At 35.0% G+C, this 25,246-nt stretch overlaps 4 protein-coding genes across 8 annotated transcripts; 2 read left to right on the top strand and 2 right to left on the bottom strand.

Moving 5' to 3' along the window:
* Positions 1–263: 263 nt before the first annotated feature.
* LOC108486623 (leucine-rich repeat extensin-like protein 1) lies at positions 264–1,094 on the bottom strand. Its single transcript, XM_017790773.2, has one exon. The coding sequence runs from the start codon at positions 1,001–1,003 to the stop codon at positions 434–436; it is 570 nt and encodes a 189-aa protein (XP_017646262.1). The 5' UTR covers positions 1,004–1,094; the 3' UTR covers positions 264–433.
* A 194-nt stretch (positions 1,095–1,288) lies between these two features.
* Positions 1,289–5,775, bottom strand: LOC108479102 (U-box domain-containing protein 52). Of its 4 annotated transcripts, none has more exons than XM_053028810.1 (9): positions 5,106–5,775; positions 4,894–4,967; positions 4,687–4,808; positions 4,388–4,600; positions 4,018–4,312; positions 3,816–3,917; positions 3,268–3,696; positions 2,342–3,139; positions 1,289–1,711 (listed from the first exon to the last, which is right to left on the bottom strand). In XM_053028810.1, exons 1-9 carry the CDS (start codon positions 5,125–5,127, stop codon positions 1,688–1,690), a joined length of 2,079 nt encoding a protein of 692 aa, XP_052884770.1. In that variant the 5' UTR covers positions 5,128–5,775; the 3' UTR covers positions 1,289–1,687. The 4 variants fall into 4 exon arrangements, with proteins under 4 accessions (XP_052884770.1, XP_052884768.1, XP_052884767.1 ...); XM_053028808.1 differs by having other exon boundaries at positions 5,110–5,775; XM_053028807.1 differs by lacking the exon at positions 1,289–1,711 and adding an exon at positions 1,868–2,136 and having other exon boundaries at positions 5,110–5,775.
* A 6,890-nt stretch (positions 5,776–12,665) lies between these two features.
* LOC108480428 (protein ALP1-like) lies at positions 12,666–14,520 on the top strand. Its single transcript, XM_017783431.2, has one exon. It carries the CDS (start codon positions 12,763–12,765, stop codon positions 14,218–14,220), a length of 1,458 nt encoding a protein of 485 aa, XP_017638920.1. The 5' UTR covers positions 12,666–12,762; the 3' UTR covers positions 14,221–14,520.
* Positions 14,521–18,125: 3,605 nt separating this feature from the next.
* On the top strand, positions 18,126–25,246 carry LOC108480405 (uncharacterized). 2 transcript variants are annotated; one of them, XM_017783399.2, is made up of 13 exons: positions 18,126–18,642; positions 19,939–20,113; positions 20,269–20,352; positions 20,651–20,892; positions 21,025–21,259; positions 21,739–21,818; positions 22,094–22,178; positions 22,605–22,736; positions 22,821–22,934; positions 23,080–23,127; positions 23,507–23,591; positions 24,532–24,579; positions 24,688–25,246. In XM_017783399.2, exons 1-13 carry the CDS (start codon positions 18,500–18,502, stop codon positions 24,777–24,779), a joined length of 1,563 nt encoding a protein of 520 aa, XP_017638888.1. In that variant the 5' UTR covers positions 18,126–18,499; the 3' UTR covers positions 24,780–25,246. The 2 variants fall into 2 exon arrangements, with proteins under 2 accessions (XP_017638888.1, XP_017638895.1); XM_017783406.2 differs by having other exon boundaries at positions 18,127–18,642; positions 20,732–20,892.

Genomic DNA, 25,246 nt, shown 5'->3' with positions numbered 1-25,246 from the left:
AATGAAATATATCATTTATTTTTAATCATCTTAAAATTCTACCGTCAATGTATATACATTAATTCATTTTATGTAAATTATGATGAAATGTTTTAATTAGCTTAATAGGTATTCTTTATGCTTTATAATCATGAAAACTAATTTTTAGGAATTGTGATTGTTGTTGCTAAGTTGTAAATTTATGATAGATGAAATCTTTTATTTGTATGGAAAAATATATACAATCATACATATTAAGAACACTTGCACAAGTTCCAAACAAATGAGGAATAACAAAAACCTGATATATTATAATTAATTTATGTCTAAACATCCCCAGAAATAGAATGATAAACGAACATAAAAAATGAACAGGCCAAATGGCTTCTTGATTTCTCTACATTTACCTGTGAGATACCATTACTCCCCTTAAGTACATATAAAGGTCAACCCTTCAACAACGCAATAACACAACAGTGAAACAAAACAGCATTAAAAGTGACAAGGGTGCCTGAAAAGAAAGAGGGGAAGCCTTTGATACATAGTAGTAAGGATAGGGATACTGGATTGGTCCTACTATTGCAGGTGGCCCTTGACCATTAGGTGCGTTGTAGAAGTACTCAAAACGAGGTGGTGGTGGACTGGCCTTTGAGGAATACGATGAAGGTGCTGGTGGTGGCGGGGGTGGGGGTGAGGGTGGCCGTGGTGGAGGTGGAGATGGAGATGGAAGTGATACCGATTCTAATGGTGGTGGTGAGCATTGAGAATCAGGTAATTGTGGTGGGATGTAATCAGGTTCAGGTGGTGAGTCGTGAACTGATGGTGACGGTGGTGAAAACGACTTCAGCTGCGACGGAGGTGGCGGTGAACAAATGACTGGACATGTTGTGCATTCGCTGATGCATAGTGACCCGTCTGATGGTGTCCCCATTTCATGCTCGGATGTTACTCTAGCCAGCATGATCATGCCCATGATCCCTATTTTCAGCCATTTGCTTCCTTGGAAAACTCGACCCATCACCATTTCTTTAGTTTTCTTGTAACATAAGTTGAAAGAAACCAGTTATGGCTATATGTTCTGAAGCTTTATCGACACAAATGCCAAATGAAAACTACGCACCTTTATACAAGCGTGTGTATGGCTCTTCTAAAAGTCTGGTTTAGATTCTTCCTTAATGATGGTTTATGATGCTTTGCTGTAAAGTGAAAGATTTACTTCCACAACTTTTTTTTTTTTTCAATTGTTAAACAGATCGGATTAAACAACGAAATGGCCAATAATTTGGACACATAATAACACCAGGTAGCATTGATTACTAAAGAGCTTGAAATTGGTAACCCTTCAAATATAATTGCATTACATCATACTACTGAAAAAAAGTAGACATCGAATGAGATGGTTAAAAATACATTAGTGCTAATCTGCTTGGCTTTTGAAGCTTTCGCTTTCATGGCAGGGGGGAATCCAAAGCTGAACTTGGTTGGTAATACCATTCTATACCTTTTTTCTTAACATAAGTTCACCTTTGCTTAATATGTCACCCTTAAAACTTTATTCATTGTTTGTGCTTTTCTTTCATAAGAGGGCTCTCCTGATTCTCCTTTTCCTCATTGCAGCTTTCTAGGGAATTCTTTGCTTGTAGCAGCATTTTGTATGAGTTGGAACTAATTGTTCTAGGCCAGCATGGAACTAATTGTCAGGCCATGTTCATCCAGAACAAGAAAAAAATACCTGTGTTATTAGATGATTCAGTGTGTATAATTATGATTTGTGATACTAACGAACGACTTTCATATATTATACATCTAAATATAAGACGGGAAGTAAGTTTTCAATTCTTAAAGATAAATTTAAAAAAAAAAAAAAAAAAAGCTGCTAATTGTTCTGCAAGCACAAACATGAAGTAATTTTAATAAGGCTTAATTTCCGAAAGCAGCTTTTTGTAAGTACTAAAATGATCCTGTAAATATACACATTTCCTATGTTATATTGTATAATCCAGCATCCATCCATCCCTCTTCATCTTGTTTCTCTTTAGATGCAAGCAGTTTCTTTCTCTCAGTCCTTCAATCTATGTTGGAACTTCAGTTAGTGCCATCTTCATTACAGTTTGCCGTTTCTTAAGGGTCAGAATTTGCAGTCTTAGTCAATGATTCCTAGCCATTACACAACAAAACTATGTAAGTAAACCAGGTTTTGAGTAATAGTCACTTGTCTGAAGACGGTCTTGTAACTATTCCTGTTTCTTCTGTTTATTTGGCTACGATTTGAAATACATAAACTTTTCAAGCAATGCATCTAATTTAATGTGAATGATAGATAAGTCTCAAACCTGACTATAATGATAGATAAGTCTCAAACCTGACTATCTGCTGACAGCATCGACCTCGAACTGCGACCATTAGCACCGGTGTTACCATCACTGCTATAACCACCGCTGTTACCCTGGCATCCATGGCTATGCGAGTCAGAGCTACTTCCCAAGTCTCTTAATCGGTTAAGTTCCGGCACTATGACAGTGCCAAGATCTGGTCTGTCCCTCTTTCTGAGCTCCACACACTTGAGTGCTAATTGAGCAAATGATAAAGCCTCTTCAACTGGCCAATTTGGTACCGCTGGATCAAGCATATCGGCGAAAGTTCCTTTCTCAATGGCCCTTCCAACATGGTGAGCAATACCCATTGGAGGCTTGGCTGTAATAATCTGAAGCAGCATTATTCCAAGGGAATATATGTCTGATTTAGTTGTTAGCATGCCTGTTTGTTGATATTCCGGATCTATGTAACAGAATGTCCCTGCAGCTGAAGTCATGTGATATTGTGTCACACTGTCAGCTACAGAAGGTGGAACTAGCCGTGCTAGGCCGACATCGCTTATTTTGCTCACATAATTTCTGTCTAAGAGAATGTTAGCCGGCTTAAGGTCCCGATGCACTAGTGGTTCTGGCTTTGCTTGGTGAAGGAATAAAAGGGCAGTCGCGATTTCAGCAGCTATTGTAAATCGTCTCCTCCATGAAAGTGGAGGAGTATTGCCCCTTCGGAACAGCCTATCCTCTAAACTGCCATTGAACATGTATTCATATACCAGGCATCCATACTCAGGGCAGGCACCAAGGAGAAGGACCATGTTTGGATGTCTCATGCAGCTAAGAACCTCAACCTGTACAGGTAACACAGTATTAGCTTAAGATAACCATGCCAACAACCTGTTTGGTCTTTTCCAACTGAAATTAAATGATCTTAAGAACATGATAATCCTTGTTTGATATCCCAACATTGACAGCTAACCTCTTGCTGGAACTGTTTCTTTCCTTGAGCAGCATCAGGTCTTAAAACTTTGATGGCAACCGGAGTGTGATCAAGTTTGCCTTTATAAACAGGTCCATAGCCTCCTTCTCCGATCTTATTATGTGCTTCGAAGTTTTCAGTAGCTTCTTCTATTTCTTCAATGGTATATTTTCTATACCGAACATCATTATGAGCCAAAGCATTCAAAGCTCGATTCTTCTCGTCGGCCTCCTTCTTGGCTTTAAGCTCTGCTTGTCTTCTTCTATGTGCTTCCATCTCTGCTAGCCTCTTAGCTGCCTCAGCTGCTTCAATGGCAGCTTTGCACTTAGCCTTCTCCTTCTCTGCCATGGCAAGAGCTGCCTCTCCAGCTAGCCTTGCTTCCTCAAACTTACGAGCCTCCTCCATCTTCCACTGATGAAGCTCATTAGCCTGGACTTGAAAAAGTCCATTAATTATGTTCTCAAATTAGTGTTATTGACACTTGGTATTATCTTGTTGCTTTAATTGATAGAAATTTAAAAGTTGAGACTATATTGGTATAAGATTACCTTTTGCTTGGCTGTAAGAGCTTCTTTGCAAGCTGTGCTGTACATATCCATGGTTTGTTTAAGTTCAAGCTTCAACCTTCTCAGTTCAGCTTCTATGTCTCGCTGCAATTCACGGCCATGAATCTTAGCAATTCTGCCATTAAACAGCCAATGCTTTACTGTAAAATAGAATAAAATTTCACTATCTGTCAGTTCTTCTTACAGAGCTTTGCGGGAGTTGCCCCGTAGAGGGACCGGAAATCACAGAAAAATCTAAATTTTGGTCTGAAAAATCGATAGATCCATGGGAACGTTTGTTTGGAAGACTCGAGTCACTAGACAAAGAATCTTGGCTAGATGAAGGCTGTGCCGCTCGCATAGCTGAATCAATGTCAAATGACAGATTTGCTGGCGAGCTTCTTTGCCTGTCACGGTCACGCATAGGGGCTTTCGGGGTATTATCCACTGACATTCTATCCGCTCCTGCATTTCTCGACCCTCCCCTCGCATAATATGCTCTGTTTTAGATATAATGTCAACAACGGACCAATATCCAATCAATAAACAACAATGTAAAACCAAATTTCCCTCACCTGCTTCCATCGTCTTCAAATTGATCCGACGGAATCGGCGGTGGCATTCCGCTTGGTGCCTTTGGTGGGGTAGCAGTGTTCGAAATAGGTCGCTGTGCCGTACGCATTGTCAGTATCTTACCTTTGGAAATCACATACACAGAACAAAAATCCGGTGCACTTTTGATCAAGCTTGCCGAAATATCATTCTTGCATTTCCTATACGTTAAATAACTGAACGCCTTTGATCGTTAGAAAATGATGAAAAGACATAAATTCGAGCTTGAATAAAGAAGAAAAAAAAATTGATATTGCTTAACCTTGATAAACCATTCCTTGTTGCTCCGCCAATAACTAGGTTGTTAATCAAGTTTTTGTTCACGTAGTCCATAAGTGCTTTACAGATATCAGCATCATCCAGGACAACCTCCTTCAATTGAATCTGAACTTGACAATGAAAAATTGGATATCAGCTTGAGATTTGATTACAAACAATTATAATACTGTTCTGCATGATGATTGTTTACCGCTTTGCGTGCACAGTAGCCGCGGAAAGGAATGAAAAGCTGGTTTATGTCGTAATCAGATTCGCTTTCACCCACTGCATGTTGGATTCAAGAACAAAAATATACCAGAAAAAAGAAAGTTTAAGATAAATAAATTCACTAACTCTTTTCTTGCGTCACAAGGCAACGAAGATAATAACAATAATACTACTACGAGAAAATAGAGAGGGTACCTACGGTTTCTATGCCTAACATGGATCAAGATGATGTAGGGATTGGAGGCCACGAGATGATCAATAGCCCAACGTACAGCATGTGGGCTGTTTTTATCTTTGTCGATGGCCACCGCAGTGGTGTTGGTCGGTATATTATCATCAGATGAGAAAGGAGGAGCCATATCTCAAGGGAACAAATCCAGAACTTTTGTCACCGGCACCACCACCGTCACAAACGCCCCCCTCCACCTCCCGATATACAACTTTTATTTTATAATATTTTATTTGTAAGACAAAAGAAAGAAAGAAAGATGGGAAGGGAGAAAAAGCCTAGTCGAGGGGCTTATTTCTGCCGGTGTTTAGACGCAATGCAATGCGATATTTGGTCATGAAATGAACTTTTAAGAATCTATTTCCGCCATTTCCTTGTTTTAGGCAATTTGACCTGGCCCGTTCCTTCAACAACTGTATTGTAAAACGAAAGGAAAAAGAAAAAATGGCTGCCATTTGAGTTTATCAGCAGTTTTTATTGTTTGTTTTATTTTTTACTATAATTAGAGCATTTGGCCATCAGCCGATCAAATCAAAAAGCTTGATATTTCAACTTCAGCTCTTCCTTGGAATGGTTGGATGGATCAGTTCAGACGATGTTAAAGGAACTAAAATTAGAGCAAAGCTATTTTCCTTTGTGGATTCTAACTATAACTTCCCCACCATTATTTATATATGGCTGGATAGGTTTTTTTTTTTTTTTTAAACAAAGTGGATCTTTTCTTGAGAGAAATATGCATCCTTCTGGATTGTTTTTTAAATATAAAATAGATATTTTTTATAAAATTTTCAAATAAAAATAGATAAGTTTTATTTATTTTTTAAAAAATTGAATTTCTCACCTAATTTTATTTACACGTTTCTCTCACAGTAGCAAAACTTTTAAATGTTTTGTTAGATGTTTGAAATTTTTAAAATTTATAATTAGATCCCAAATAATAATTATTGAACTTTTACAGATAAAAGATACATCAGACATTGAATTTATTTTGCTTGAATGCGTCATCTAAAATAAATTTTGCATACGGTTATTTTAGAGTATCATGTTAATAAACTTTGAATAAAGTTTTGAGAATTTGTCTGAGTTGGTGGTCAAAGAGTAGAAACTATGACCACTAAAAAGTAAGAGTGCATAGTAACATGGCTGCTAAAAAACTAGCGCATGTATGATTTGGACACATGACCTCTATAAATGACTCATAGGCAATGAAGGTGCCATTTGGATCTAAACCAGCTCTTTAGCAGTCATGAGTTTCCACCACGTTCGTTTCTTCATTGGTGCAAGAGGTGCCTTTTAAGTTTCTTTCAGAGTTAGTGGACAAAATCTTGAGAATAATATATGCATGTGTTGATCTTTTAGCATCATTCAAAGATAACAATACCTTTAATTTATCAATATGATATATCTAACAGGATCGAAAGCCAAGTATGTGTGCATGGCTAATGCTGATACGGATTTCCAGTTGTTCAGCAAGGCTACACGAAGAAAGTTATTACAAAAACTGAAGAAGCATAGACTTCAAGGACATGAAAATGAAGTATGTTATAATTTTTTTGTTCAATGTTTTTCCTTACTATTTTGCGTCTCTTTATTTATTTTTTCTGTCTATATAATAAGCTCTCACATGTTAGAATCTCACATTGAACTTAGTTTTGGAAAAAAAGTGAGTGATTATAAGCTTTGTTGCTTATGAAAATCATTTCTCTTAATTTTTTTTAACATAAACATCCTTCCTTATAAAAAGGTGGCCAATACTTGTAGTATATAGCTATTAAGTACATTGCCTGAAGGCGATCAAAAATGGGGACCAAAAGAACCCCAAACATAGAGCTCAAGATCACGTAAAACCCAACTCAGAACTCAAACCAAATCAACAACAAATGTTTGGAAACAAGACTTATAGACAGGTACATGCATAAAACTCGCGTGTGAGAGCGTTGAATCCGTGGATCAACTATATCCCTATTGTCGCAACGAAAGAGTCAAATTTAGTGACAAAATAAAACAGAAAAAAATAAAAAGAACAAAGACAAGAAATTACACCGAAAATAGAAAATAGGGAAAGGTTTAAGAAAATAGGATGAAAAAAAGTACAAAGAAAGGAGAGAAAAGAAAAAGAAAAAGAGAACATCGACCAAACTAATTAGTCATGTAGTTTCACAACAATCTCATCCTCCTCCATAAATAAATAAATAAATAAATAAAATCTCTATTGCAAAAGAGGAGAAAAGAGCTACTAACCATCAATGGATAGTAGCATCCCATCAATGGATCCATCCCTGAGGCCAGTAGATAACTGAACCACAGTTCAAGGCTTAACTTTTCATAAAGGATAGAAATAAAGGGACAAAGAAAAAGGAAAGGAAGAGAGGAAAGTGTAACGGCAAGCCACCTAGCAAACTAGATTTAGAGCTTGATTACTTTTAGAGACAAATCAGAGAGTTAGTTTTAGAAAAAGAAGAGAGATGATTGCGCATGCATTTTGTTGGGGTAGAAAAGAAGGCAAAGCCTTGTATTACATCAAACTAAAGACAACATTATCTCCCATATGTAATTTCCATACGACCAGCAAGTAATGTGTGTTTGACCCCTAGTGCATTGTTGGGCCAACTAGCCATGTAATCGGCCACTAAATCTGCCTCCCTGTAGACGTGTTTGATTTAACTCATGTATGCTTTCGGCCGAAGAAAAATTACTGGCGTCTTCCTTTGCTCCATTCAGCATATGAAGCATTAATTTATTATCAATCTCAAGTACGATTTTCCTGTAAACCTGGGCTAATAGTATCCCATCACCCTAAACTCACAATTTCGCTTGAGTGATGGTACAAATTTCTAAATTCATTCTTAATTCAACATTAATCCCATTATCATTTAAATTTCAAAGAAAATCCCTTGAAAATAAATTCAAATGTTTCTATCTACAAATGTTGAGCACAAAAATAAAAATACATTTTTCAAAAGAGTTATTTTCATTGTAGAGCAAATATAGAGCATATTTTAATTAAAACATTGTCATTAGATTAATATTAAGTTTTACGTGATGATATCCACCCAATTTACTTAAAACTCTTTCCCGACTTACTAAGATATGCTTCATCGAAATCAACCCACAATTTCATCAACACCATGATTAATGTCTTTGGAAAAAGAAATTATTTTCTTACTAATTTCCATAGCCGCCAACATACCATACCAAATTCTAGAGTTTCTCTTAATTGAATATTGGAGAGAAAGAAAAATGGTGATAGACATGGGCTTAGATATTCATTCATACATTTTGCATATTCTGGAATCATAACATAATCGAATACAGGAATTTGAGATTTCCTTAATTTATTAATAATCTTTAATGGGGTTTTATCTAGTTAAGGATGTACATGCCGGGAAATGAGGATCATCTTTTAACTTTATTTGAAAGAATTGAATGATTAAATGAATATGAATGGCATTTGGGATTTTGCCAAACCCACCAAAGATTTGGAAAATTCGACCATTTGACACGTTAAGTGTTTCATGGACCATCCATCCACCTGCAAAATTGTCTATCTTGTATTAATAGCTTTGGAAGCATGCACGCTGCCTGCAATCTTTTATTCTAGGTAAAAGACTCATTCAACAACTACTCACTGCCACTGCACCCTCATTTTTAATGTTACTAATCGAAACTTCATGCATACAAAAAGTCAAAAAGAGACACGCATGGTTGACTATGCATGCGCCTTTCAGATTTGCCCAATCTCGTTTTTACTGTTTACCTATTTTGGGTTTGATTTTCTGAACTGGTCCCAGAGAATCGAAGCAGTCGGTTAACGTTATGCTTTAAATCTTGGCCACCTTTTCTTATTTTCAAATTTTGGCAGAAACAAAAGTAGCAGTAAATGTTGAAAAATGGTGACCTTTGTGTACCCCACTTGAGCCCCTCTTCACTAAATCAAGTAACATTCATTCAGCAGCACACCAGTAATCAAGCAATTAAGTTCGCTATCTGTGTTCATTTTAGACTTCTTGAAATTCCAATTTACACTCTTCTTGTTTTTGAACTTAGCTTTATTTGGGTGATGAGTGTTTTAGTTTTAGTTTTACTTTTTTAGTCAAAACCCTGTAATGTAATATACATTACTAAACTTAATTTTTTTATTTAGTTAACAACATTAATGAATTAAGTATCAATTTAATTAAAAAATTATTTAAAAATTAATAAATATTATTATAGTAGTATTTTTGTCATGGTGTAGTTGTCATGTGTTGTGTATGGAAGCCCGCAACCATGACACACTTGTGCGATCTAGTATGCTTAAAGAGATCATTCGGCTTAACCGAACTCGTTCGTTGCTTATAGAGATTGAAGGCCCATCTACAAAGCATGACAAATATGGAACGTAATCTTCGAAGATATGCAATCGATTTGTAATCTTAGAATATATAATTCTATAATCTTCGATATTTAATTTTGTAGATAGCTTTTAATATTAGCCGTTGATATACTTCAATTTGTACCATTGATTTTGGATGCTCGACTATAACTTCCCCTAATTGTAAATCACTTCATTGAGTAATAGAATTCTTAAAAGCATTCATTCAAATTGCTTTTGCTTTGCATCAATGTTTTAGAGGAATTTTATTTGAATCCTCAATTGTTGGGAATTAGATTGACTTAAATGTTTTTGAGTAAAAAAATTGGCTAAGACCATACAGATTGTAAAACTAAAATTCTACACCCATGATATAATGCGATAGTTAGTTACCTCTATCTCTTAACCAATCCTCACTCATGGGGATTAATTACTACTGTTAATGATGAATACATTGATTTAAAAAAATAATATTTTTTATATTTATAAAATTATTTTAAAATCAAATTAAATTCACTAATTTTAACTTAAAACACCAAAATTGTTAAATAAATCAAAACCTCATTTAATTTTATTATAAATTTCGAAATACTGCATTTATGCATAGCCTAAAATAAATAAATAAATAGATTCTACTGAAGTTTAGACTTAGTTTTATCCTTGATTTCATCCAGGCAGGCGTAATGTTTTTACTTGTACCAAAAGAAATCAAGATTCTTCTGGAATGTTTGCACTTTTGCTCCTTTATATATAAGAGTAAAAATTCAATTAATAAAATTAAAATAATATGTCTCTCAAAACATATTTAAAAATTAAAACAAATAAAACATAATCATCATTTTAATATATATTTTTCAACATTATTTATCATTTTCTACACTAACAATGTATAAGTATTGACAAACTTGTTCCGAAAATTCATTCCAATATGAAATAAAATATTTATAATATGATTATAAATGTCAATTTCAATGTGAAAGTATCATCAAGCCAAGCCAAGCATATATTTTTTAATAATTAAGATGGATATCTATAATTGCCAATGCCATGACTCAAGCCACTGATTTGTGGGCCTAAAAATTTCACAACCATTTTCGTGCCTTTTCTTTTTTGTCCGTTACTAACCAGAGATATTAATTATTTTTATTTTATATATATTTTTTAAAAATTTTATCCAATTATACAAATAAAATGTGAGAGATATCCTATTGTCAAACAAGTTTTGAAATTTAAGAGAGCTGAAATTACCCAAAATAAAAAAGAAGAAAAGAAAATAGGAAAATCCACGTAATCTAATTGCAATCTAAGGCCACCGTCCCACACCTACCGCCTAGGCGCCTACCACCTCCATATCTAAACAGTTTAACTAAAAAAAGTAAAAGGCCTCGTTCACACTGGTCGCTATTTTTCTTTAAAAAATGTTTATTCCTATTTACAAATTGCAACCCTTTGTTGGCTGGCGCCTTCATCCAAAGTTGTAAGGTTTGACTTTCTGTTTATTTATTATGAAATTTATATAGTAAATTATTGGTGTTTATAACCATTAAATTTAATAATTTTAATGAAAAATGTCTTTTAGTTTTTTTAATTATTAATGCATTTAACATGATTGATGAAATATTTAGGTAACACAATTAATGCAATGTTATTTTAAGGAAGCATTTTACATTTAATTATTAATTATTCTTATAAGAAAAAATAGTGTATTGGTTATTTTATAAAGTGGGTTGTAATTGAATTTTGATGAAATTCGTAGACTGAACATGAAAACCGAATTAATTTATAATATTTTAAACCTTCGTTCATGCCTATAATTTAAATTTTTATTTGGAAGTAGTTAAAATTTAAAACTTTTCTCTTTTACCAGCTGAATTTATTTCTTATGATTAATTCTTTCCAATATTATTCTATTCTTTAAATACATGTATCGTATTTGAATTTGCTTTTTATATAAAATTGCCCACAAAAACACACAATTGAAATTGAATGATTGAATCTCTTTGCGTTCACACTTACTTCAATCTTTTCATACCTTTCTCCCCCACACTTTCCAAACCCCACAAGAAAAGAAAAACAAAATGATAAATTGCACAATTAAGTCACCCAATTTTTGTATATTTTCATTTCGAGCATTAAAAGAAAAGTTTGCAAAAAGGGTACTATTGTTAGCAAATATTTTATTTTGGTCACTGTCGATTTTTAAGGCTACGGAAATTTTACCTGGAATGCCAACTCATTTTTTATTTTATTTTCATGTGTACATAATTTCCACCTCATTATTTGTTTTAAACACAAAAAATATCTCATAATATAATCTTGGATATCTTATCATCCATTTTTTTTTTTGAAACCCTAAAGAACATTGTTGTGATGTCATGTCCGCTTCTTCTCTAGCGACCATCTCCAATTGTCAACATCACTAAAATGCTTTTCTCATCCTCCTATTTCACTTTATCGAAGCAAATCTCCTTGAAACACCTAAGTTGCACTCCTTTTATCCCTTATTGTTTTAGCAACACCATGAGAACCACCTTTCTTCAGCATCGAAACTTTGATCGGACAAAATTGTTTAATAGCCCAAAATCTCCTCTCTCTCTCTCTCTCTATATATATATATATATTTAAGATATATATTTGTTGTCTTTGTTCTTCAAAGAATGGCTTAAAACCTTCTAAGTTTACCCCTTAAGTCATAATTGAAAACAGTTTCAATCTACAAATCTTGTCGTCAATGGCATTGGTTTCTAACTATATTTATGTGGTGTAGGTGGGTGATGGTTGGTTTTGACGGTGGTAATTGAGGATGGTTGTGGATGATGGGATCAGTAGTTGAGATTTTGGGTTTCATGGAAGTTGGTTTGAGTTAGAGCAAAGTGGAGGAAATGCGTTAGAGGGTGAAGATTGAAAGAGACAGAGCCAGAATAATGAGGTGGAAATTATATACTTATGTGGACAATAAAAAGAATGATTTGATGTGCCAAATAGAATTTTCGTCAACCTCTATAACTGAGAGTGACCAAAATGAAAATATTTGTTAACGGCAATACCCTTTTAGCAAATGGTACACCAAATGAGAATCTATGAAAGTTGAGTGACCAATTATGTAGTTTACCAAAAGTAAAATTCATTTTTTAATTTATTTAAAATTTCGCCTGTTTTAATTAAATGTTTTCCCTTATTTTCATTTTCTTTTCATATATAAAACGCCCAGCTTTGCTATTCCCCAAAGAACGAATTTTTGTTTTTTCCTCACTCTTTCTTGCTTTGAAATGATTAACGGCGAGAATTACAAGCGACGACGGAAGGAAACATTTTCCGACGATGAAGACAGCTGTTCCACCGACAATGAACCCAAGAAGAAAGATTTGAACGGTATTATCACTTCGCTACTGTTGCTTGAAGAGCAAGAAAAGCGAGACCATGAAGAGCAAAACGAAGCATCCAATGAAGAGAAATCGATCTTGGAGTCCAATCACAAGAGAAAAACTCGAACTATGCTCGAATTTTACACTAATCTCCAAGACTACTACTCCGAAATCGACGAAACCGACCGTGTGAAGCGGAAGAAGTCCCGAACCATGGCGGCATCCGTCGCTGTCGCTGCCGTTAGCCAAACGGAAAACCAATCACCCAACCAACAGAACAAACAATCCGGGTCGGGTCAGCAAAGGCGATTATGGGTGAAAGACAGATCGAAGGCTTGGTGGGATGACTGCAACCGACCCGATTACCCCGAAGAAGAATTCAAGAAGGCTTTCAGGATGAGCAAGTCAACCTTCGAGCTCATCTGCGAAGAACTCAACTCCGTTATCGCCAAAGAAGACACGACGTTACGGAACGCGATCCCCGTTAAGCAAAGAGTGGCGGTTTGCATTTGGCGGCTAGCCACAGGCGAACCGTTACGGCTGGTTTCGAAACGGTTCGGTTTAGGCATCTCGACGTGTCATAAGCTGGTCCTCGAAGTCTGTTCGGCAATACGCAGCGTTTTGATGCCGAAATACTTACATTGGCCAGAAGAGGATTCCTTGCGGAAAATAAAAGAAGAGTTCGAGGGCATTTCGGGGATACCAAACGTCGTCGGATCAATGTACACAACGCACATCCCGATTATCGCACCGAAAATAAGCGTGGCGGCGTATTTCAACAAGAGACACACGGAGCGGAACCAGAAAACCTCGTACTCGATAACCGTACAAGGCGTGGTCGATCCTAGGGGAGTTTTTACAGATGTTTGTATAGGGTGGCCGGGTTCGATGACCGATGATCAAGTGCTTGAAAAATCAGCTTTGTATCAAAGGGCAAATGGGGGATTACTAAAAGGAGTTTGGATTGTTGGGAGTTCAGGGTATCCATTAATGGATTGGGTTTTGGTTCCTTACACACAACAGCATTTGACTTGGACACAACATGCTTTCAATGAAAAGATTGGGGAGCTTCAAAAGGTTGCTAAGGAAGCATTTGGGAGACTTAAAGGGAGGTGGTGTTGTTTGCAGAAAAGGACAGAGGTTAAGTTACAGGATTTGCCTGTTGTGCTGGGAGCTTGTTGTGTTTTACATAATATTTGTGAAATGATGGATGAAGGGATCGACCCAGACTTGAAATTTGAGCTTGCTGATGATGAAATGGTCCCTGAAGTTGCTTTGAAATCGGTAAGTTCGATGAAAGCTAGAGATGCTATTGCTCATAATCTTTTACATCATGGTCTTGCTGGCACTGCTTTTCTGTAATTTACAAAAATGGAATTTGGGGGGCAGAGAATATCCAATATTTGTTCTTTTGAAAGATTATAAATTCATTTTTTTTTTTGCAAGGTAGTATGAGATTATTGTAGGGATTAATTGTAAATTTGTTTGAAGGGATGTGTAAAATTCTATATTTGTTCCCTCCAACGAATGAAACATTTATTTAGTTTTGAGTTACAGTGTTAGCCTGTTAGGTTTTTACTGACATTAAAGATATGTGTATTCCTTGGTTCTATACTGCTTCAATTATGGAATAAAGAATATGAATGAAATCAAACATCAAAATTATTCTTTTAGATGTTCAATTTGAAACAAGGTTATATGAAAATTTTCTTTTTCTTCTTGAATTTTGTTGTGAACCGTGGCGGGTGATATTGGTGCCATTGTTATGTCAGTGTTGTTATGAGCGAACTTAGCCTGTTGAGTTAAATGAATGGAAGGGACCCTTTAGGCCCATTTTTGTTACCATTACTTTGGGAGTGCCCCTTTCAGATTTATCTTTGCATATCTCCCCTCAAGACCAGCTTAAAATCAAAATATGGTTCAAGCTTTAGCACTGTTTGTTTTTCTCATTTTTCTCATATGTTATTATATTAACAGTATGAGCTTATGCCCTTGGTTAGGTTGCCTGGTGATTTTATGGTTATTTTAATACTTAACATACAATCGCAACTAAGTATTAAATTTACAAGCTACACGACAAATCAAAATGATTCTAATAGGACAGGAGATGCAAGTTTATCACCTGATTTATTGGTTTATTTAACAAATAAATGAATAGCTGTCGTGGTGACTTCATCCCCAAGACTCAAAAAACATAGGAATGCTGAAGTCCTTGGCGAATTTCACGGCATAACATCTTTTATTAGTCAAACCTGTAATCTTTCTTGGATGACTTCAAACGCCCCTGTTTTATTGATTTGTCTTTGTCTGAACATTCTTCAACAAACTAAATATTCTTTTCACGTTAAATCTACCACTCTCGTGGTGTATGATGCCCAAAAAATATGAGATTTCAGTTTTAGCTGTCAACCCCACGTTTATAATGAAATTGTATTGAGTTATGCAAAATAGCTTGCCTTGAATTGCCTGATTCAGACAGGCATTGGGCTGCAATCTGCATGGGAACTAGGCAATTATAGCAACCATTACATGATTAAAACATGTCGATATCATGATATAGAAAGCTTTAAGCAGAAAAATGTATGGTAACTGGTTTGATACAAGTTAGGTGTTATTCTAACAAGAGGAAAGAGCTCCAGCGATAACAACGAGGAAGTCAAATAGAGAGAAAAGACCCATTAGTAAACCCATTAGTAAACTTACATGTCTTAGTTCCTTAAATATCCATGAAAGGTTTACGTTAATCAACTCCTACAAAGTCCAGTTTAAATGATATCATAATAATCACATCCACTACAACAGGAGACAAAAAAGAAGAAGAAGAAGCTAAATTCAAAATATCATATAGATTGAAAATTTGCAGACAATGATCCCGGAAGACAATCTTTATAATCAAACAAGCGAGATTCCAGTAATCAAAAGAAAGAAAACGTAAACATGTGGAAAAGACAAGCATGAGCACTTCTGTCAGCTGTAACAGCACGTTGCCTGTAATAAGGTACCCCCCCCCCCCCAATGTGTTTCTGCAACTTCCCCTTTCCCTTTCATATTGAAACCTCTTTGCTTATCAGCTATTACCATTGGCGATTTTGGTGATTGAGAGTAGGGGAGGACTACCTGGGCTCTGTTTTGTTCAGGCTTAAAATGTTCTAAACAGCCCAATGATGAAATTTTACCCTTTTGTTTTGATCGAATGGTCCAAAAGGTTATCTTTTTATTCGAAGAAAGTTTTGGTTTTGCTTTTAAGTCCTAATTGCTTCATCTATCGTGTTGAGTACAGTGATGATATATATTTTAATTTTCTATGAAAATAGTAAAGAAATAATTATGAATTTAAAAAGATATTTAGTCTTCATGGAATAATTTACTTTTTGTGGTTAAAAATTGGGATTTCAAGGGCGAATAAATATACTAAAGATCAATTTATATGACAAAAGCTTTATAACGAAAATTAACATTAATTTTCAAGACATTAAAAAGCTTCAAGGAGAGTTACAGTGTAGTCTAAGCAATTTTCACTACCTCGTATTTGAAACTAAAATTGCAGCTATTGTTCTTCTTACACTGCAAAAAGTATTAGATTGATTGCACAAAGGCAACCACAGACAGGGCTTTTTTTCTTCTGAAAACTTGCCCACTCCACCAAATGGAACAGCTGTCTTTTTGAGAGCTGCTGCTAAACTGCCAGTCCTAAATGCTGTCAAACATGAAAGGAAGATAAAACAATTTCATTTCCCCCCACTCTTTGTTTACAATTTTTGATCTCTCATGTCACCCACCTTTAGAAGATGTACAACTTCAATGATTTTCTCACCTGTAAACAAAAATACTGAAATACTACAAAAGTGCCCATTAATGTGGGATGTCATCACATGACCGAGAACTGTCATTGTCCAATAAAAAATGGACAAGTTGAGAGACCCAGGTGAACTGGGTTTTTTTTTGGAGTACTGAATCATTTGGTCTAATTATGGTACAACTCACCACACATGAGATATACATATCATATATGAGTTCTATGGCAGAGTGTTGCTGGTTTAACAGCTAGATTTCACCGTGAAAATTTATTATTTTTTAAGACAATATTGCCTGCATAGATACAGGTAATCTTTCCTACCCTCACATGTCCAAAAAGTACATCTCATTTAGAATCCTAGATTACCGATATTAGATTTTACCGGTTTCTGTGTTACTTAATTATTGTATCATATATGTTCTCTTTTAGTCAAGTCACCATAATTTTAACTCTAATTTATTGATTAATACAAAAATATATGTATTAAACATAACAACTTATTTTTCTTTTAATTAAATTAAAATATTAGGAGAGGAGTGTTTGACTGCAGCTTTAATTACTATGTTACCTTATTGTACTCAATGATTTAATACTTATATATTTATACCATAATTAGTTATTTTATTAGAGCTTTAAATATCTAGTTAACACAGTATTAACATTAATTAATAAAAAAGTAATTTTCGAAGCTCCCTTTTAACTATTGGATTTTAATTTTTTCAGTAAAAATTATTCACTATCAAAATATTTATTGCTTTTATTAACAAGTCCCTTAAGTTAAATAAAATTATAATATTCTACATAAATGAAAACACGAATTAATTATAAAATCCATTGAAATAAATAATTACACAAATCAATTAAATTAAACATGTCTAGAGTTGTAAGTTCTAAAGCATAGAAATCATCAAACTATTGTATTTGGTAAATATTCTTATAAATAATAATTTAATTGAAGAATCCATGATTTTTTACGACCTTTATAATCTTTAAAGGAAATAATAATATTGTTACTATATATATAAAAATATAAAAGACAGCAGCATGTTAAGGTTGTCGTAAGATTTCAGTATATGAATTTCTTTTGTTACAACTAAGATCAAAGGGAACAAACAATAATGCAAACAGTGAGTTTCTGTGTGAGCATTAATACAATAGATCAACCCGTTTTTTTAAGCAGCAAAATACAGCCAATCACTGACCAGATAATTAAAAAAAAAAGAAACAGACAAAAACCCACATTGTATTCGAGGCGAGTGAGCGGCACTGTCCAATCACAACCCAGAACCCAGTGGGCCCGATTGTAGCTTTCTTGTCCTAAAATGTGTTAAATAATCATTTATGACCGGAAAACTACACCTCTCTCCACCACATCTCGAAGGGAATTCACGCTTTCATTGCCGCGCGTGAGAGTTTCTTTCCCCCCATTCCTACGCTGACAACACTCGCTAAATTTATTGCTTAAAAATAAAATAAAAACATATCCTCCACTGCTCCCAGTCCCACCCTGAACCCGCTCCAAAACAAGAATCAACACACGGCCATGATGGTATTTATCCACGTGGATGATTTTTATTGAGTATAAACAGCAAAGGATGGTGAGAGTGGAAGTAGAAGATTCAGAGGAAAATCAGTGAAAGAGCTCTCTGTTTTCTCTTCCATCATCTCTCTTCGTTGGCTGTTGCAGTAAATCAAAAAGTTTTTATCTTTCTTTAAGTAAAGAGATATACAGAAAAAAGTTGAAAGCTTTTAGAAGAGGAAATATATAAATATATATACTGAGAGAGAGAGAGAGAGAGAGAGAGAGAGACGGAGAACGGGAGATTTTAGAGGGAGAGAGGGGAAATGGAGGGTATAGAGGAAGAAGAGAGTGGAGAAGAGGAGGTGTTAGGGTCAAGCTTGACGATGGAGAAAGTGGCTGCTGCTAAACAGTTTATCGAGAATCATTATAGAGCTCAGATGAAGAATATTCAAGAACGCAAAGAAAGGTATTGTTTTACTTAAACAAAAAAATTGCAGTTTCTTTCTCTTTTTTTTTTTTTTGCATTCTTTACGATCTTTGTTTTGTTGCTGTGAAATCAAAAAAGAGAAAGCTAGGAACTTGTGATGATAGATTAGAGCATTTTTGTTGGTGGAATCAATGAACTTTGTAGTCAGCTGAACCTAATTTCAATTGCTTCTTCTTTTTAATTCAATTTTCCGGTTTTGAGCTGATGAGTCTGGTGTTTGCTTTGCTTTACTATGTATGAGGCTTAGTTTTTTTTTTTCCCCTTTGTTAGTATTTGGGGAGTGGATTAATGTCAAACTAGGTTTCCATGATAGGAAATTGGGGCAGTTAATAGGAGCATTTAGCAGTTTCCCCAAATCAGGTAATTTTTCGAAAAATGGATTTCGAAGTATCAGGAAAAGAAAATTGTGTTATGTATTCTCCTTTGCTTTTCTCATCAATTAATGGTATGTGCTTATTAAAACTGATCTGGTGCATGGTTTAGTTATAATGCAAAGTTGCTCCAGTAAGAAGCTTCTATTTAATGTCTTTTACAGTTCTCTTTGAGTTGATAATTTTGATGATCCAAACTACTCCTTATACCATTGATATTTTGTAGTTGAAGCCCCAAACTAGCTCCCTTGGAACAAAAGAAACTACAATCACCTCAAAGGGAACTCCTGTTACTTGTGTCCTTAGGAGATAAAAAATGTTAAAAGCAAAGTTTTTATTTTGGAAAATATGGAAAATTTAGGGCTAATATAAATGACTTATCATGAGGTACAAATGCAGTGCTGTCCAACACATATTTGATTAAGACAATGAAGGAAAGCATGTTTTGCTTCATTGATCTACAGGGTATGCAGATGTTATTTGTAGAAAACTGATAGATTTGGATTGGTTCATACCAATTCACCACAACCATGACATCAGGTTATCTTTTTCTTTTTTCTTTTTTTTCTGTGTGTGTGCATGCACGTGCAGTGCGCAGATTAAAATATCTGATTTGCTAGTCAAATTATTACTTTTAGTTTTATCCTTAGAGAACTTACTAATTTCATGTGGTACATGATATTTTCAGCTTTATTTGATAAAGGAATTTTAAATCAATTCTATAATGACTTTTGGGTTATTATGTAAATGAGATCTATTGCAATGAAGTTTCTTGTTCCTTGTAAGTTGTAACACTGTTTTCCTCAACCTGATGTAGCCTTTTCCAAAATGTTCTCAGCATTTGTATGCTTGAAGTTGGTAATGCCAATTTCAGTTTAAACAACATGATTTAATTTCATTGCAGACGATGGGTCCTTGAGAGAAAGCTAGCTGCTTCAGATGTGCCCAAGGAGGAACAGATCAATCTGATAAAGGATTTAGAGAGGAAAGAGACAGAGTTTATGAGACTTAAAAGGCACAAGATTTGTGTTGATGATTTTGATCTTTTAACCATTATTGGCAGGGGAGCCTTTGGTGAGGTTAGAATGCTAATTCTTGTTATGTGCCAAACTATTTATTGCTTCTAACATAAGCTGCTTCATAGTCTTGCAACTACGTGCTGTTTTGGGCTTCTTATTTATATCACCATTTGCTGGCTGCCCGGAGTATTTTACTGCTCATACTTGTTCTGCAGGTTCGGTTGTGCCGGGAGAAGAAATCTGGAAATATTTTTGCAATGAAGAAGTTAAAGAAATCTGAAATGCTTATGAGGGGACAGGTAACATGCAATTAACATTCATTTAATTGTAAAGTCAGAGTTGAGGAGAGTGGAACTTTTGCCCACCATCTGCTTCTATATTACACCTCTTGGTTTTAAAACTTATACATACACTCTCTACATGTTAACTTCATTCTTTTGAATCCCTTGTCTATTCTCTGATGTTCAGCTGTTGTCTGCTCCTTGGTTGATACCTAACCTTCTTATAAATATCTCATGCTTCAAATTCTAATATTTTGTCATTTTCTATTAGTCTCCTCTCCATACTACTAATCTAAAATGTACTTTCACTCCTTAGGTAGAACATGTTAGAGCTGAGAGGAACTTGCTGGCAGAAGTTGCAAGCCACTGCATAGTAAAACTTTATTATTCATTTCAGGATGCCGAGTACTTGTATTTGATCATGGAATATCTTCCTGGTGGTGATATGATGACTCTGCTAATGAGGGAGGATACCTTAACTGAAAATGTAGCCAAGTTTTACATTGCGCAAAGTGTCTTGGCCATTGAGTCTATTCACAAGCATAATTACATTCACAGGTTAATATTTTAGCTTTCCCTAGTATGTTGTGTAATTAGTCCATTTTGAGCTAGGGTGATGTGGCAGTTTACGTTGATAATTGTTACAAGTATTTTTTTTCCTTATCTTATTTCTTTACATTCACTTTCCAGAGACATTAAACCCGACAACCTTCTTCTGGACAAAAATGGTCACATGAAGTTATCAGATTTTGGCCTTTGTAAGCCTATTGATTGTGCAAATTTACCAGCAATCTATGAGAATAAGCCCATGGATGATGAGAATATGACAGAACCTATGGATATTGATGGATGTATTACTGATAAGAGCAGTTTTAGAAGCCCTCGTGAGCAGCTTCAGCATTGGCAGATGAACAGAAGAAAGTTGGTATGTAAATATTTTTCTCCAGTCTTTATCTTTTAATGCATGTATTCTCAAAGTACATTCCAATTGAATCAGTAAAGCGCAATAAGGCAGCAGCAAATTTTTCCAGTTTCGATGCTTGATTGATGCTTGGACTAATGGCACTGTTTCCCTTTCTTTATCTGATCACTTCTTTCGAACCATGCCTAACTTCTCTTGTTGCTAAATGTGAACAATTCCATTATGTGCTGGACTTTCTAGATGGCAACTAATGGCAACCATCATTCCTTAAGCATTTAAAAGTTTCTTTTCCTTAAAAGGTATTTGCAATAGCAGCATTGTTAACTACTATGAATCTTAAAACTCAAAGAGTGACAAAAGATTTTGGTAACTCATTGAATATCTAAATAAGTAGTAATGCAATCAGATTATGCTATGAAAGCATACAGTTTGCGGAGCAGATTTGAAATATTATAATAAGAATTATTATTATTATTTTGAAGGCATTTTCAACTGTGGGAACGCCTGATTACATAGCTCCTGAAGTGTTACTGAAGAAAGGATACGGCATGGAATGTGACTGGTTAGTTATATTTCTTTTCTGTCTCTTTCAGTCATGCTTGTAACCAGTTTGAGGCATACCTGTTCTACTTTTCTTTTTCTATTTTTTGAAGGGATCTGTTCTACTTTTCTAACCGTGAATCATCAATCACCTTTTCCTGTTAACAAATTTGAATGTGGGAACTAACAATTGCCTAAAGTTTTGTTTTACTTTCTATTGTGTAGACACAGGTTCTTCTATGATGTTATCTTATTATAACTTAAGTAATGCTGACTGTTCTATTGGACTTCTTTTAGGTGGTCATTAGGAGCAATAATGTACGAAATGCTAATTGGATATCCACCATTTTATTCAGATGATCCAATTACCACATGCAGGAAGGTAAGACATATGTCTGGCTTTATTTTCTTAGTTCTAGTTTACCATAGATGTATTCTTATGATTATCTTCCTTGTGTGCTCTCCCCAAATTCCAGATATTCCACCATGCAACTTCTTTTCTCTAGTTTGGGCTAGTTTATTGTATAGAATCTTCTCTTTACATATGGAGACTGCTATTACTAAAGAATTCTAATGCAGGACAAATGCTTACTTGTATAGGGTAACTATGTTATTGGTGTCTTACCAGCACCATCGTTGATCTTGTGTTCTTCAAGCTTTTTGAAAAAGCTAGTTGTTGTGTTTTTCTCCTCAAAAGTGCATTATGTCTGTTGCCCCCTCCCGAGTTTTAGAAAGAACATTTTCATCATGTTACTCTTGATGGTGATATCATTCTTTCCCTAACATCTCGGTCATAAATCATTTTTAGATCGTGCACTGGAAAAGTCACCTAAGATTTCCTGAAGATTCAAGGATAAGTCATGAGGCAAAGGATCTCATATGTAGATTGCTGTGTGATGTTGACCACAGATTGGGTACTGGAGGGGCACATCAAATTAAAGTAAGATCATGATATATTGAGATATTATTCCTTTTCTACCAACTTTCTGTTCCTAATTAGGTTGTTGACATTTGATTTTATCAGGCTCATCCTTGGTTCAATGACGTTGTATGGGATAAACTCTATGAGATGGAGGCAGCATTTAAACCTGAAGTGAATGGGGAATTAGATACTCAAAATTTTATGAAGTTTGATGAAGTATAACTTGAATCCCTCCTTTTCTGATTCTTTTGTTTTTGCTTATTCCAAATACTAATCGCTTCACTATTTTTTTTATCCATCTTGGTGAAATTAAAAACATCTTTTTTTCTCATAAATTGACTACTTTTGGAATTCTGACCAGTTGGATGCTCCAGCACCAGCAAGAACTAGCTCGGGACCTTCACGGAAGGTTTGTAACATATAAAATTTCCAACTAGTGTATTTCTTTTTATTTACACTTTTTTCTTAGTATGTGGCTAGTTTTTGTCATGTAATATGATCTGATAAGGCTATGAATATGCAATTATTGAATTTCTATTCCTTTTGACAATATGTCAACTTACAAAACAATTGTTGGTCTCTCTTCTTAAAAAAAAAAAATCTCTATTAATAACTTGTGAGAACAACAATTGCATAGATGTGATGAGTATGCATTTTTGTCCACAAAAACCAACATGCTTGTTTCATGTTATATTTATATCTTGATATTATTTATACATAGTTGTGAGTATCGACTAACATGCAAAAACATGTTGGAGTTTATCTATCTTTTTACTTTCTTAATGCAGATGCTTTTAACACCCAAAGATCTAAATTTTGTTGGTTATACATACAAGAACTTTGATGCGGTCAAAGGGCTACGCCATACTTTTGGTAAGCTATTTCACTAAGTTGTCAAGATTTCAACCTTTTCCCCTATTTATGTTTTTTTTTTTTGGGGGGGGGGGGCGCGGGGTGGGTGGGGGGAATGCACTTGCATTTTGTGCAGAAACAAATTTGCCTGAAGGTGAGTAAAAGTTTGGGTTTAGGTCAGACAAGCTAAGGGTGTTGAATTCAATTAGCTAATTCTTATCAGTGTTGATTATAAGCTTGAAATTCTTATTCATCTCATATGGAAGCACTGTAGCAGCAGACAAATAGGATGGCATAATGAGCCTTGATTTCTTTGCAGCTTTAGCATTTTCCTGTGGGAGGATTGGTATGCTAATAATTTTAGGTAGTCAAGTGGCTATCCCACTTTGAATCTGTCTAAAGAAATTATAGTTTTAGAACAGACCCGTGGATGACAATGAGAATGGAGCTAGGATGCTGAACCAATCAGTGATAGTTGAAATTGTTGTCGTAACATGCAAACAAGGTGCTTGCACGAAAGATTATTACGAAGTGCTGAAGCCACTGCTCATATTAACTCTTGCTAGTTGATAAGCATTGATAAAATTCTCTTAAGAGAATATAGGCTTGATGCAGTATTTGACTGAGGCAAATACAGATTTGGATTGAAACTGTTTAGGTAGGGGCAATTAGGCAGGCATGCAAGATTAACTAGTCCAGCTAAAAACTTGAAAATGATTCTCCAATAGCAATAAAGTCACCTCAAAATACTGGAGTTTGTTCACAGCATTCTATTCCTGGAGCCTCTGAGAAAAAGAAAGTAACATTCTTGATATTTTGTGTAATATCGCTATGACCAAGAATATAAAGTGAACTGCAGTATGTACCAATGCTTTAGAAATATAATATTCAATTTTCTTATTATTCAGTGTCCAGTTTTTCTTTTAAATAACACCTACCTAAACTTATTTTACTTTTGCAGATTTCAAGAATCCATCAATGGAACAGCAATCCCATGGTTCTATATATGGTAATGAACCTTCTCTTTCTTCTTATTCTTTCTCCTCCTACCATTAGAGTAATAGATGTTATAATTTGCCTTTGTTCACTATTGAATGGATTAAGTTATTATCTGCAGGTGATTCAGGGGTAGGTTATTCTACTAAGCGATCCGCTGAGGAAACAGAGATGCAAATGCTTGCATCGGCAGGTGATCCCATGTTGCCATAAAGTAACTCAAGGGAAAACCTGTTACAGTGATATATGGATATTTCTGCTTGTTTTAAAGTAGGCAATCCTCCAAGATCTTCAGTTCTTGTGCAGTGGCTGCCATCTGATTTATGGAACCACTTTGTTAAGTGTACAGAAGTATTTAAAGAAAAATCTAAAAACCCAGTTCCTAGTTGACTGGTAGAACAAGCTGAGACCCTTTTTTTTCAGCCAAATAGGCTGTGTATTAGAAGTTAGATCAGGGTTCTGAAACTTGCTGATGCACTGGCACTGGCTGCCCAGGTTGGCTTTAGTAAATTTGCCTTCTCTAGTGGCAGTTTCTGGTCAAAATTTTTAAGTGATATCAAATTCCTGAGAAACTCTATTAAGCCATTTTGGGAACAGTGATTCCCCCCTATTGTTGTGTGTAAACTTATTAGCAAAAAACTAGAAATTAGCTGCAAGGAAATAACATTTTGCTGATAAAA

The sequence above is a fragment of the Gossypium arboreum genome, chromosome 5, assembly GCF_025698485.1.
Source record: "Gossypium arboreum isolate Shixiya-1 chromosome 5, ASM2569848v2, whole genome shotgun sequence".
NCBI lineage: Eukaryota > Viridiplantae > Streptophyta > Magnoliopsida > Malvales > Malvaceae > Gossypium > Gossypium arboreum.
The sequence above is the reverse complement of the archived record's forward strand: the minus strand, read 5'-3'. Positions and strand labels throughout refer to the sequence as shown.

Coding starts and splice junctions, on each gene's coding strand:
- LOC108486623 (XM_017790773.2), bottom strand. CDS start 1,003: ATGGTGATGGGTCGAGTTTTCCAAGGAAGCAAATGGCTGAAAATAGGG.
- LOC108479102 (XM_053028807.1), bottom strand. CDS start 5,269: ATGGCTCCTCCTTTCTCATCTGATGATAATATACCGACCAACACCACT. Junction 4,809..4,893: donor GCTACTGTGCACGCAAAGCG/GTAAACAATCAT, acceptor TGTCAAGTTCAG/ATTCAATTGAAGGAGGTTGT. Junction 4,313..4,387: donor TTTGAAGACGATGGAAGCAG/GTGAGGGAAATT, acceptor TATCTAAAACAG/AGCATATTATGCGAGGGGAG.
- LOC108480428 (XM_017783431.2), top strand. CDS start 12,763: ATGATTAACGGCGAGAATTACAAGCGACGACGGAAGGAAACATTTTCC.
- LOC108480405 (XM_017783399.2), top strand. CDS start 18,500: ATGGAGGGTATAGAGGAAGAAGAGAGTGGAGAAGAGGAGGTGTTAGGG. Junction 20,893..21,024: donor AAGCATAATTACATTCACAG/GTTAATATTTTA, acceptor TTCACTTTCCAG/AGACATTAAACCCGACAACC. Junction 21,819..22,093: donor TACGGCATGGAATGTGACTG/GTTAGTTATATT, acceptor GACTTCTTTTAG/GTGGTCATTAGGAGCAATAA.